The 13,137-nt window shown below is 31.0% G+C and overlaps 1 protein-coding gene across 1 annotated transcript in view; it reads left to right on the forward strand.

The window, feature by feature from the left end:
• The window catches only part of LOC118203027 (ADP-ribosylation factor-like protein 6-interacting protein 1), a 48,466-nt gene that overhangs the window by 24,363 nt on the left and 10,966 nt on the right, over positions 1-13,137 (forward strand). Inside the window, exon 4 of the mRNA XM_035375268.2 lies at positions 3,217-3,334. Coding sequence (XP_035231159.1) covers positions 3,217-3,334 — 118 coding nt within the window. The remainder of the gene's footprint in view (positions 1-3,216; positions 3,335-13,137) is intronic.

The raw sequence follows: 13,137 nt of genomic DNA on the forward strand, positions 1-13,137 counted from the left end.
TTTTTTTTTTTTTAATTTCATCCTTCATACTCACCAATAACTCACTGTAATAAGCGCTATTGATAGATTTTCCCTTTTCAAGGTAGTCAATGTAAGTTATACCTTGTACCTCCCAAAACACTGATGCCATGACTTTGCCAGCTGACTGTTGCGTTTTTGGACGCTTCAGACAGCTTTCACCAGCTGCACGCCACTCAGCTGACTGTCGCTTCGACTTAGGAGTGAAATAATGGATTCAAGTTTTTCCATTGTCACATACCGATGCAAGAAATTCTGTTTATTACAAGTAAACAGTGAGAAACAGCTCTGTGAATCGTCGACTCATTGTTGCTTTTGTTCCATTGTGAGAACACGTGACGCCCATTTGGAAAACACTTTTTTTATGTAAAATCGTATAGGCACTTCCAGTTGATATGTTTACCATTTCAGCAATCTCATGAACTTTCACTTTGCGGTCATTCATCATGATTTTCAACACTTGTTTCAGATTTTTCGGAATGACTGCTTCATTTGGCCTACCCGAGCGTGCCGCATCATTTGTATCCATGCGACCGCGCTTGAAATCAGCAGACCAATGGCAAACAGTTGTTTTCGATGGAGCAAAGTCTGGATATCATTTTTCAAGCCATTGCTGAAATTGGACGTTATTTTTGCCGATTAAATAGCAATGTTTGATCAACACTTGAAATTCATTTTTCTTCATTATTTTCACCACAGTAGCTTTGCTGTTTCCGGCCTGAATGCCATGAAAATCAGACACGTGTCATTTTAAGAATAGTTCTTTCGAGCAACGAAGTCAAGTTGATATTACTACGCCATATGTCGATTAGTCCCAGGACTTATTAAACGATGATGTGCTACACATAGCCTGTAGGCCCCATTATTTTATTCATGAACTTTCTTTCTTGTATCTTAAGTTATAAAATGACACATATAGTTTGGAAATATATCATGTGCACAGCCTTGCTGGTTAGAGGGTTGATTATAATCAGATAAAAGACTTTGCTTTCACTTCTGTTGTTATGTAAGTACTTTCATTATGCTTGCTTGAAGAAAACTAATTTGCATTATACAGGCATCATACAACAAAAATTAATTTGGAATTCATGTCCTCTGGAAAGATATGTTATATTTAGGATAGCAAAGAGAAGTAATAAGATTAAAAGCATGATTAATGGGGCTATTACAAATTAAAGTAAAAATTTTACACATATATATTTATTTTTAGGAAGGAGGAGGAAGGTTTGTTTAAACCAGGGTTTTTTAAACTTTTGTCAGTTGTGACCCCATTTTATCACTGAGATTTTTTCGCATTTCTCCAGGACCCCATAATATTCATGAACATTTTGTGGGACCCCCTTAAGTATTGCGCAAATCCGACACACACGTGAGTGAAATTGCCAATGTTTTCACTTGTACTGTAATATACTATTGCAGTTTTATGTTATTAACTTTAATTTCTAATTTTAAGACATAGAGCAATGTGAAAATTTTAAATAAGTAAATGACAGTGTCATGTGCAAAGCAAGGAAAATGAACGTTTATATTGTAAAAAGAATACGTCAAAACATTATCATTTTTTTTTTTTTTTTTATTTTCTGATCTTTATCTTTTGGTAATTGTAAAATTGTTATAATAAGAAATATCAAAACTGCTAAAATTTTTGGCAACCCCCGTGCTACATGTCCTGCAACCTGGACCCCCTTGGGGGTCGTGACCCACAGTTTAAGAAACCCTTGTTTAAACCACAATGTAATGTTTTGACACATTTATAATACTTATATAATTTTAACACTTGGATTTTTTTCGGAGGAGGGGCTTAGCCCATATCTAGTTTTCAGATTTTTTTTTTTTTTTTTTTAATATTTATTGATTTGTTTTATTAGTAGTATGTATACTATCTGGTATTTGCTTTGGTTGCTTTTGGAGTAAAGAAAAAGCTTTTATTAGGAAAGAAAGACCACTTGGGAATAATGTTTTTTCATTTAGGTTTTCTTTTTATCAACTCATTTGAGGGGAAGGAGCCAAAAGCATTTTAAACTTTAAGTTTAAATTTGTGGTGTTTAATTGTTATAAACTCTTTGTCTTTGAATTTTTTCAACAGTAAATTGCAAAATTGGAAAAATCTTTTAAATGTGGTGTAATTTATTTTTACTTATTGCTTCAATAAAGTGTAAAGCTATATTTTAATTTATTTTGCATGAAGTCTTAAAATTAAGTTTGACTTCTTGTCAAATAACCTATCGTAATTTTTCATTATTTATGGTTATTTATATAATACATATATTCTTGAATACAACAGAAGAAATTTTTCTCACTTCTTGCTACTGCTATTACTGATTTGGATTGCATTTCTCTGACTAACATGGTATCAAATTCTCATTTTACATTTAGATATACAAATTCTACCATAGCAATCTTATTGTACCTATAATATAGCAACTGTACTTTTTATATTAGGATAAAAAGTATTATAAATAACTTGTTTGATTTAAAAATCTAGTAACTTTTAAATAAGACACAAAACTAAAGTGCCCCCCCCCAAAAAAAGCTCAATTATTTAAACATCTTTTGGCTTTTATCTTCATTCCTTAAAGTGAAGATATTTTAGAATTTATTTGTATATGTATGCAGAATGACGTAAAAATTTATTTGCTTTGTTATAAGAATCCATTTTGTATTGCAGAAAATTTTCCAGTAGTGTATTGATATTAAATCCAACCTCTAAAATAGAGGATGCATTTAATTTTTATTATTTTAATCTTATAGTTTTCATGATCCCTCTCATTCTACAGAAAAAGGGCATTATAATGAAACTGAATTTAATCTTCCAAGCAGCCAAGGTTTTGGCTGCAAAACCCTGAAGTTTCCCAAAAGACCATGTGTAAATATTATTTTCTTGATTATAAACACAGAATGGCCTGTCGATTTGTATGCTAGATCCTTTTTTTCCAGTGCATACACTAACTAGTTTAATTATTAGGATACATTTCAAAATGCATTTCCATGCTCTTAATGCTATATTTACTATGGCTCGGCTGCTTGGAGGGTTAATGTATTTTCATCTGTTGGTAGCTTTTTTACTATTTTTTGTTAATAATGATCATTATAATGAGTGTTTGTTATAAAATGTGGATTGTATTTAAATTTTCAGTTTAGATTTTATATTTAATAAAAATTGATCCAGCTTCTCATTTAATACTTTCTTGTTTGTAGGACAGGAACTTGTGAGCGCAAGTATGAAGAGATCTGCCAGAGTATGGTAAATGGATATTTAAAAATGAGATCTGTGTGGGAAACAGTTCGCCAAGTTAAGGAGACAAAACCCTATCTTGTAAGAATAATTTATTTTTTATTGCTTCATTATTATTATTATTAATCTTTTTTAATCTTCTTTATTTCATGTACATCGTTAATGCTTTAAAACTGACCAATACTAGATAAATGCTTTGAAAAATAATATGTAATAATATTGATTTTTATGCTGAAATATAATTTTGTTTTATATGTCCCTTTTAATTTAATTTTTTGTTCAGTGTTTTATAAAGTAACAAGCATACTATATATATACTTAAAGATTATAATTCTGAATTTCTGAGGTTGAGATTAGAAAAAGAATGATTTATATCTTTGAATGATGAGTCATTATACATTATTAGGGGTGCATATGGTACAAAATCTGAAATCTGGATTTCCAGTATCCAGACCTTCAGGCTAGCCGCACTTTTTTTTGGCGGAGAGGGGGATTTTTTTACAAAAAGGTAGAAAAGGGACTTAGATTCCGAGCATAGCATCTGGCTTTAACATAGGCTTAATGCTCCACACATGCACAATAAACATTTTTATAACAGAACTCTTGAAGAAGGGATTCTTAATTTCAACACTAAATAGAACATTACTGTGTCTTATCATTTATCGGCACATATCTGTATGATCAATAAATTGGTTTCAAAGCTTTGCTTAATACGCATCTCAAACCGAAACACACTATCGCTAATTTTACACCTTCTGATCATTGCTGATTTTACTCCTGTTGAATAACTTAAATATCTGATGTCGAACAGACAAATCATCTTTCATTACTTGTCGCTTTCTTCACCACTGTCAGTTCAAGTAAAAATGACCCAGGCAGTTATGCGTATCTAAAACAAAAAGTATTTATAATTTAATTGCTAAGTAGCACAATAACTTTTTATGTTGATATTATGCTTGATGATGATTACAGACTTCAGCCAACTGTACTGTGAAGTGTTGAGTTTGTTGACAAGGAGAAATTTAACAGAAAATTTCCCATGTGTAAAAAATAGCTTTTATAAATGGTATTCATAGGATAGATATTAAATCTAGCATTGTTTGAATTAAGAAAAATTTATTTGTTAACCAAACAAGCCTTAAGTAAATGTGGGGATTTATTTATTCAGATAAACCATAAGTGTGAATGGAAAATAAACTTAGTATCATAAATAAATAACTAATGCAATTCAGGCTTAATTTCTTTAAAACTCAACAGACGTAGGAGAAAATTTAGTGGAACGATACATTTCTAGTCGCCAGTCTCCATGATTTGTTGTCAATAGTTTATAGCAGATGCTAGCTAAGCTTTATGATGTCAGCCCCGAATTTAAAGGTTTTCAGATACCTCAAATAAAATTCTGAATTTTCCAATTAGTGAAACTTGTGAAGAAATATTGAGAAGTGGTAAGAAAGGGAAATGATTTAACAGAAGTTTTCCTTTGCAAGTATAATACCCCAATCATCAACCAACAGATGCCGAAATCTGTAGTATGGTTCTAAATCAAGAAAATATTAGTACCAATAGTGAAAAAAGTGGCAGAAAGGGTTGCTGAAAGTAAAAAAATGTTGATTGGCAATTTAGTGGGAATTCTTGATACAACAATTACAGAATTGAACAGTAGAACTTTGTAACTGAATAAGAAATTACCGTCTATCTATAAAATAAAAAAGTATTGGCACAAAAAAATGAAGCAACTTAAACAACTTACTTTGAGAGAAATGTGTAAAAAGTAAACAAATAAATATTGAGCTTTTTTTATGAATTTTGATTTCCTGAAGATAACAAATTATCCCTTTTTTCATAAATAGGTATTCCTATTTTTAATTTCTACATGTCACCTTATTAGATCTAAACTGATGATATAAAATCTAGAAAATTCCAAAGTCTGGTATCACCAAATTCTAATTTAAATTATGCATACTTCTGCATTTTTCCATTACTCTTAATAGAATTTTGTAATATTAGCTAATCTTTTAAGAAATGGCAGTTTTCAGGTTAAGACAAAATTAAATGCATATCATAAATTTTGGTAAAGTATTGAATTTTAAAGTTTGTGTATTATATTCAGATAGATGCTGTTTTATTTATTAAAAAATGCTTGAGTATGCTGTCTTTGGTTAATAAAAGTTCAGAATGCATGAAAAGAAATACATCTTAATATTGAAATTGTATTGCATGTATTCTTTTTTTTTAAATTTGTAATTTATGCAGTATTAAAAATTTCATATTGTTATATATATATTGTAGTACATAAGGCAGAAATTTCACATCATTATATCCAAGGTTGTGGAGTCAGTAGAGAAAATGTCTGACTCTGGCTCCCTCATATAGTATATATATATATATGTAACAGCTTATTTTTTTAATATAAAAGAAGTAATAGATGCTACAGGGAAAAAATTGATGTCATAGCAAATTATTTATATTAATTAGCATTTATTATGAAAGGGAAAAAGTGGCATTAGTTATTTTTAAGAAACAGTATAGCTTCGGCAAAACCTTCTTTGTTGGAGAGCCATAGATGCAATTTGATAAACCTCAGAGTTGAGAAGAGTCTTTCCACACTAACTTGAGTAGGAAGAAGAGTTGTTACTATTAGGGCTACTTCTTTTAACTTTTCAGGATAGATTTTTTTAAGTTCTAAAAAAGGTATCTTGCAAGCGCAATCATATTTCTTTAGTTCTTCAAAGGCCGTGTAGAAATCTTGTTTGTATTTTTTCATTTTTATATCTAAAAGCTCTTGGTTCTTTGTTTTCATTCGCTTTGCCTTAACCTTTTCAATATTATCCAAAAATATTTCTCAAAAATCTAATTCATCTTTGGAAGAGGATGATAGAGACTCAATTGCAGTGTCTGCAGTTTGACTGTCTTGATTCGAATTCTCCAATTGTTCTGAGAATAATTTCATTTTTAATGAAAGTTCATAGTGGCTTTCTTTGCCTTTTTAATTTGTTCATTATACAAGAAAATTCGGTGTTTCGAATCTATATTATTATTGGACCCAGCAAGATCTCGTTGTCTAGCAAACTAATTTATCTTTTCTTCACTGAAGAAATGATTCCTTCTGCAATAAACCCTCCATTTCAGAAAGAACAAACATCCCATTCTTCCATTCTCCCCTCCTGTCAATTCTTCAGATTGCAGCTTTTTTGTGGCTATCTACGGTGTAGAAAGAAGAGTTTCCAATTCTGCAAGATCATTCCACAGTCTTTCTGTTAGTGAAACATTAGGGTTATCTACATCTTCTAAAAAAGTTCTCAATTCTAACAATTTCTTTATCATCAAATATGTACTTCCTTATCACGTTGCTTGATCAATAATTGCTCCTTTTCCTGCTCACTTCCTAAGAATGGCATTAATTTTGGGAGTTCTTGCTGCTATTGCTGCTTACCAAAATTTACCAGTGAGATTTATAACTAAATGAATCAGTTTAATCGCTAATTGCAAATATCACATCCATTCTCCTCCCTTAAATTTATTTATCGATATGTCAAAAAATACAAAATAATTATTTATTAATGTATATAGTTCCTAAATAAAAATAATAATTTAGCTTGTCATTAATTTTTTTTCAATTCATTTTAATTTCATTTCAAATTCAAACTGTTCAACAAAAGCTGGAGTCGGAGTTAGCCTGTTTTTAGTGACTCCAGCTCTGACTCCTTTTACCCCACAATCTTCTCAACTCCGACTCCACAGACCTGATTATATCAGTGGTTCTCTCCCCCCCTTTTTTTTTTGTGTGTGTGAGTGCCTTATGCTTTTCCTTCACCACAGCTAGACAATCATCTTCTCTCTTTTTCAAAACTCAAAAAATACATGTCATTTATTTAAACTTATTTTTAATGTGTTTAATAAATTAAATGAGGAAAAATATAGAAAATGTTCAAAAATATCAAAACTTGAGTAGAAGTAGTTTTTTACATTTGTATATGAAAATTAGATGTTTAACAGTTAAATAAAAGGCTGACTCTGGAACTATGAAATCTGGTGTTCAAACCCAGGCAAACAGGCTGAAGTTGCATATATATTTTTTGTGGTTTTCCTCATGTGTAATATAAATGCAAGCTAGTTTACTTTACGAAATATATCCATGAAGGTATCCCGTCCTCAGGCTGATAGCTCTTGTGTGCGTTGCCATATCCAAGTAACCTAACTTAACCTAACACAGATTTTAGAATGTGATAAATTAATAATGAATTTGTTCGATAAAAGAATGATAGTTGATAGTGCAAGTCAAGAGCTGCTATTTGAAAATATGAAAGCTATATTCATTTATCTAAAATTTACAAAGATATTTTTTGTCCAAAGGTATGAGTGCATGGGATAAGTTTGTGTAAGAATAATATAAACTGATCTTGTTATTACAATAAAATTCCAATAACACACAGTCACTTAATCCACAGATGCCTGTAGTGTATTGTCATTTTTAGATGTAAACAAACATTTTGATTTACAGAAATCCAGGCATAGTTGTAAATTTATAGGTAGTTTTTTTTTCCCTCATATATCAGTGCAAGCAAACTTTTTAATAAAATAGGCAATACTTTCTGAAGTTCATTTTGAGTAGATATAGTTAACATCTAGTAGTGGCATAGTAGGGTTTCTGCTCTAAAGTCCTACAGATCCGATTAAATTAATAGTGAGTTCTTGCTGCATCTTAAACAATACTGAAGAAGGTCAAAATAATCTTTTTACGCAACTGCATAATCTTAGAAGGAAAATGAGACTTGTAATTTAAAATATGAGAAATTTAGTGTCTATTAACCACTTGCGCTAAAACGACATGCCATGCACGTCGAGATGCCTTCGTCTCAAACCACACACAAAAATGAAAATAATGTGGTGCACACGTCACCTAACAACCAGATTGTTTATTTCTCGAGTTACAGCTCTGGATTGATTGTTTATTTTTCGAGTAACAGCTCTGGATTGCACTCACAGACGCGGAGTGGCATATATGAGACACTTTACCGCTTGTTATATTGTAGCGCACTGCACCGCAACCGTGAAGTGTAGTCGTAGTGCAAGTGGTTAAGAGAGAATTAACATTACTCAACCATGGAAAACAATAACAATTACATTTTTAATTTTTAATAAAAGTTCAATTTACAGAATTGGCTTACAATAAAGGGGGCAACTGTACAAAACTAAACGATATTACAAGAATTAATGATGAAATTTCAATTAAAAATACAGAAAATAAATAATAAACCATATTTATTATATTTATACAAAGTAATTTACAATATAAAGAAACAAGAAAAAAGATTTATGTGTATAAATGAATAATAAAAATTTTATGTTTGATTTTCCTTTTTCTCTTTTTATTAATGTTTGTATCATGTTCTCTTAACCGAGTTTGTTTCTTACAAATAGTTTTTAACATTTCATTAGATATATTTAAAAGATTAAAGTCTTTTGTAACTTCAGCCTCTTTAGGAAGTTCATTTGCTTTATTTTCAAGCACCTTAACTCTTAAATGTATGTAGTTGCCATTTGGCAACATTTAGTCATATCAAATCAAAACACAAATTTTGGCTTACTGCATAGTGTAACCAATTGGATACATACTGTTTACATATATAGTTTTGAACCTACAGCAATGCAATGAGGGGGGGGGGAAACTGCTGTAACAGAGTCCATTAATCTAACATATCTCTTGCCTCCCAGTAACGCTCATTGAAAAAAGTCTTGTGCAGAGCAAGACAGTGGGGTAGATGTGCGGCATCCATCACCTCTCCAGAGCTGCACAGAGTGCGTATCAGAGAAGGAACAATTTTGAATCCATGAAGATGATATTGTAGGCAGTCATGTCCGGTGACAAGGCGGAATTCAGCGACCGCTCTACGCCTTGGGCCATTACACAAATTCGGGATAGCATTCTTCCAAGAAACACGATGATATAGATCTTCCTAAGCACGTACCTTGAAAGATCTTTTAATAAGATCCCTAACAGTATGGAAAGGCAAAGGATGAGAAATATTCTGCATGATTAAAGCACCTTTTTTTGCCAAGAAGCCGGCTTTTTCGTTACCTGGAATCCCACTGGAGGACTATAGTTTTCTCAAGTGAAGCCAGGTTTTGCAGCTAATCTCGACAGTCCAATAGGTCCTGTGATTTGGGATTTTTATCTGAAACGATAGCCAATAGAGCAGCTCGGGAATCACTGTTTAGATTCTTTTTAGTATTTTTTCTATTTAATTGATATCAATTCTAATGTATTTTAGACTTTAAATAAAAATAAAAATTCATGCATGTAAGGGTTAATTTCGCTTTGAAGAGACTTTTCTTTACAAGAAATCAATTCATCTGTTGATTCTGCTTTTTTTTTTTTTTTTTTTTTTCCTATCTTGAACAGTCCCCCCTGCCCTTCCATAACTGTTACTGTGAATGATAAGCTGCCACTCTCATCTCTTTCGCAACTGATACATTGTGGATCTCACCAGCATGTTTGCATAATCATAAACTGTGCTGGGCAATGTATGAATTTTTCTTTAGAATTTCTGTTTCCATATTTTTTATTTTTGTTCATACTATATAGCCTTGTTCAACAGAGGCTAAAAATAAAAATCATTTTAAGTGTTTCCCATAACTTGAAGTGTTTTCATCAATAAATGCATGTAAAAAAAAAGCATCTAATATAATTCTTTAAGCATCTAATATAATAATAATTCTTTTTAGTCCAAAGGGGCAGTTTGCTCTGAAGAACTATTATTTTTGGACTATTACTATTCAGTGATGAACTGATTTTCAGCATGTACTCTTCTTTTATAATTTTGAAATATTGCAAAAGTTGCTTTACTAATTTATGTGTATCAAAAGCAAAAAAAAAAGGTACAAGTGGTTCATTACTTCAGTAGAGTACCAAAAAGGCTTTGACTAATTCAGCCGCGCATATGAAAAAAAGGAATTTTGCTGCCATTAATTTGTCTTTAATTGCGACTTTTATATTTCGTATGATTTGCAAGTTACTTTTGCATATTTTCTATTCTCAACTACCTTGACATAACCTTTCATATCTTCCCAAAATTCAAAAGTACACAAACATATTGATGTATTCCCTAGCTACCTAAAATTTCAATGGCAAAGTATTATACACATTCTTGGTTAAAAATAATCTGCTCGACGTGCTCGAGAATCTTGAAATAGATGGTACAGTGCTCATGAAGTAGAAGGTATATCCCATCCTGTAGAGGATGCTTCTTTACAGGAAGCATTGCTCAAAATATGCAAGCTGCAACTACCAATAGATATATATTCAGTGCTATATTCCTATTTCAATTCATTTTGGAGGGCTTCGTAAAACTTCCAATTTATGACTGGCCCATCCATCCTTGTAGTAGTTTTTATAGTTTTTTAACGCCTGTTTGAAAACTTTCAAAAATATTAGCAGCTGTTGCATATCTCATGAAAATAAATGTCAAAGATCGAGTTATAACATTATTTTGGTCAGACTGCTAATATCTGATATGCAAATCTAGTTCCTTTTTTTGATTTGTTTCATTAAAAGTCTCATCAAATAACAAGGTAAAGTGGGATAGCTTCTTATATTCATCATACTTGAAACTCTGACTATAACATGTTAATCCGGAATGGTGGAGATAAGCAAGTTTTCTCTCACTACAATAAAATTATCTTGCTTATAACACTGTCAGGGAACATACTTGAAAAAAAGTTTACCCATGTCACTGCTAGATCTGACTTGTCATCAGTTTCCAACACCATAACATTTCAGCTTCTAAAACCTCTTTTGAAGCTTCTACAACATTATCTAAAGTTTTTTTAATTTTGTAAAGCAGAAATAACACTTGGGGAACTAAAAGGTGCAACACTAACAGGATTTTTTATGCACACTTAGAAATAAGTAAAATTATTGTACATTTATTTTTGTTTTTCCATTCTTATAAATATTGAAATTATTTAACTTAAATCAAAATTCTGAACATTTTCTAAATTTTCGTTATATGATAATTTTCTGTTAAGGGATACTGGAAAGTAATTTAAGTGTAAATAAACAAAAAGGGGAACATTTCTGAAATTGGAAAATGAGAAATTTCTACATACAGTCATCCTTATGCAGTAAAAGCTTAACTAACTGACATGTTCAGGAATTGCTGATTTCTGGGGACTTGAAAATTCCGTATAGGCGAACATAACTAGAAAAAAAGAGGGTGTAGATTGTAGCTATTTTTCAGACTTTTCGGCTAAATAATGTTTTTGTCATTTTGATGTCTGCATTTTTAAGAATATTTCTGTATCTTCCGTAACTTTGCAATATTTAGAATATGAAATATCATGAAGATCTTAATTTAACATTGATTAGATAACAAATGTTGCTCTTGATTAAAAAGAAGGGAAAAAAACTATTATCTGTAGCCTGATTAGCACCATATACACATAGATCATAAAAAAATATTTATTTAAAAATAGGCCAACGAAACTGAAAACTATTCTACTCATATTATGTATTATAGCACTGTAAAACTTTAAAGTCCTCATAAACAAATTCCAGATTGAATAACAGAACTAATTTTATTTCCAAAATATCGCAAAGTTTATTGTGCAATACGTGCACCTTAATTCTTCAGCACGTAATATTATGCAGTTGAATTCAACAGCTGCTAATATTCAGAGAATAAATAACTAAATAAAGGAAAATGAAAGAGACTTACCAATTTGATGTGTTTTTCATTCTAATTTTGAACAGACTGCATTAAGATATCCAGAACAGAATCACCCTTGACTTGGGTTGGTAGACTGCAGAATTTTTAGTCCTGTTAAAGATCTAGATTGGAAAGTGACAAAAATTCCACTGTTTGCTTTGCTGCAAGCTGCACAGTTTCAGTATTCAAAACTTTCCGGAGATCTGCATTCTTAGGGCCCCTGCTTCTATACTGTATAATGCATTGTCAAAAAGAATTGAAAATGTAAGCCCAAAATTCACTGGTCCATGGCAGATTTTAATTTTTTAATTTCACACACTAGATAATAACAATTAAATATAAAAATTTTTACTTACACACTGTGTTACTTACTGTTTACTTGTGACACTTTAAAGCAGACTCTCCCATTCTTGCTATGTTTATTTCAGTTTTACACCAGGAACATATGGCCTTGTGTTTGTTTTTACAATATTTAAGGCTTTTAGAATACTCTTTCTTAGAAAGCCAATCTGTGTTAAAAGCAGGCTTACCCATTTTTTAGGTTTATCCATATTATTATAAATATTCATATATGTGCATATAATATAAGCATAACAATCATAATAAACATAAAGATGAACTGATGCAGAATGAGAATGCAAAATATAAAAATCTTGGTTAGAAGCTCAATTGCATACAGAGACATGTCGATAGTCTGTAGGTACAGGTACTGGGAGGAAAAAGAATGTTGGATGTACTGGAATTTACCACCCCATCCATAGTTCTTTGACCAATAAAATGATGTGCACTTGTCTGTAACTTGTGCAGATCAAAGCTTATATCGATGCAGAGAAGGGAAAAAGCTATTTCTTGAGAAGTATGATTCACCATTTTATGCTCCAGATAAGGAAGAAAAGTTTTTTATTTAATTTCGGCTCTGATACAAAAGAAAATGTGTTAGAGTGACTTCTTTTTACAGAAAATGTGTTTAAGAATTATTTTCATTCCAAATTCCTAGCATATGTGTTACACTTCAATTATTTATATGAAAAAACATTCCAATTCTGAACATGTACATAAATAATTTGTTACTACCCATAGTGTTAATTTAGCATTACTGTTAAATTTTACGTATAACCAAAAATCTAGAAATGAATTTTTAATGCTAACAAAGATAACATTAACTCTTAGAATGAA

The sequence above is a fragment of the Stegodyphus dumicola genome, chromosome 8 (assembly GCF_044657685.1).
Source record: "Stegodyphus dumicola isolate Sdum_Otavi_A_Nest chromosome 8, ASM4465768v1".
Lineage (NCBI taxonomy): Eukaryota > Metazoa > Arthropoda > Arachnida > Araneae > Eresidae > Stegodyphus > Stegodyphus dumicola.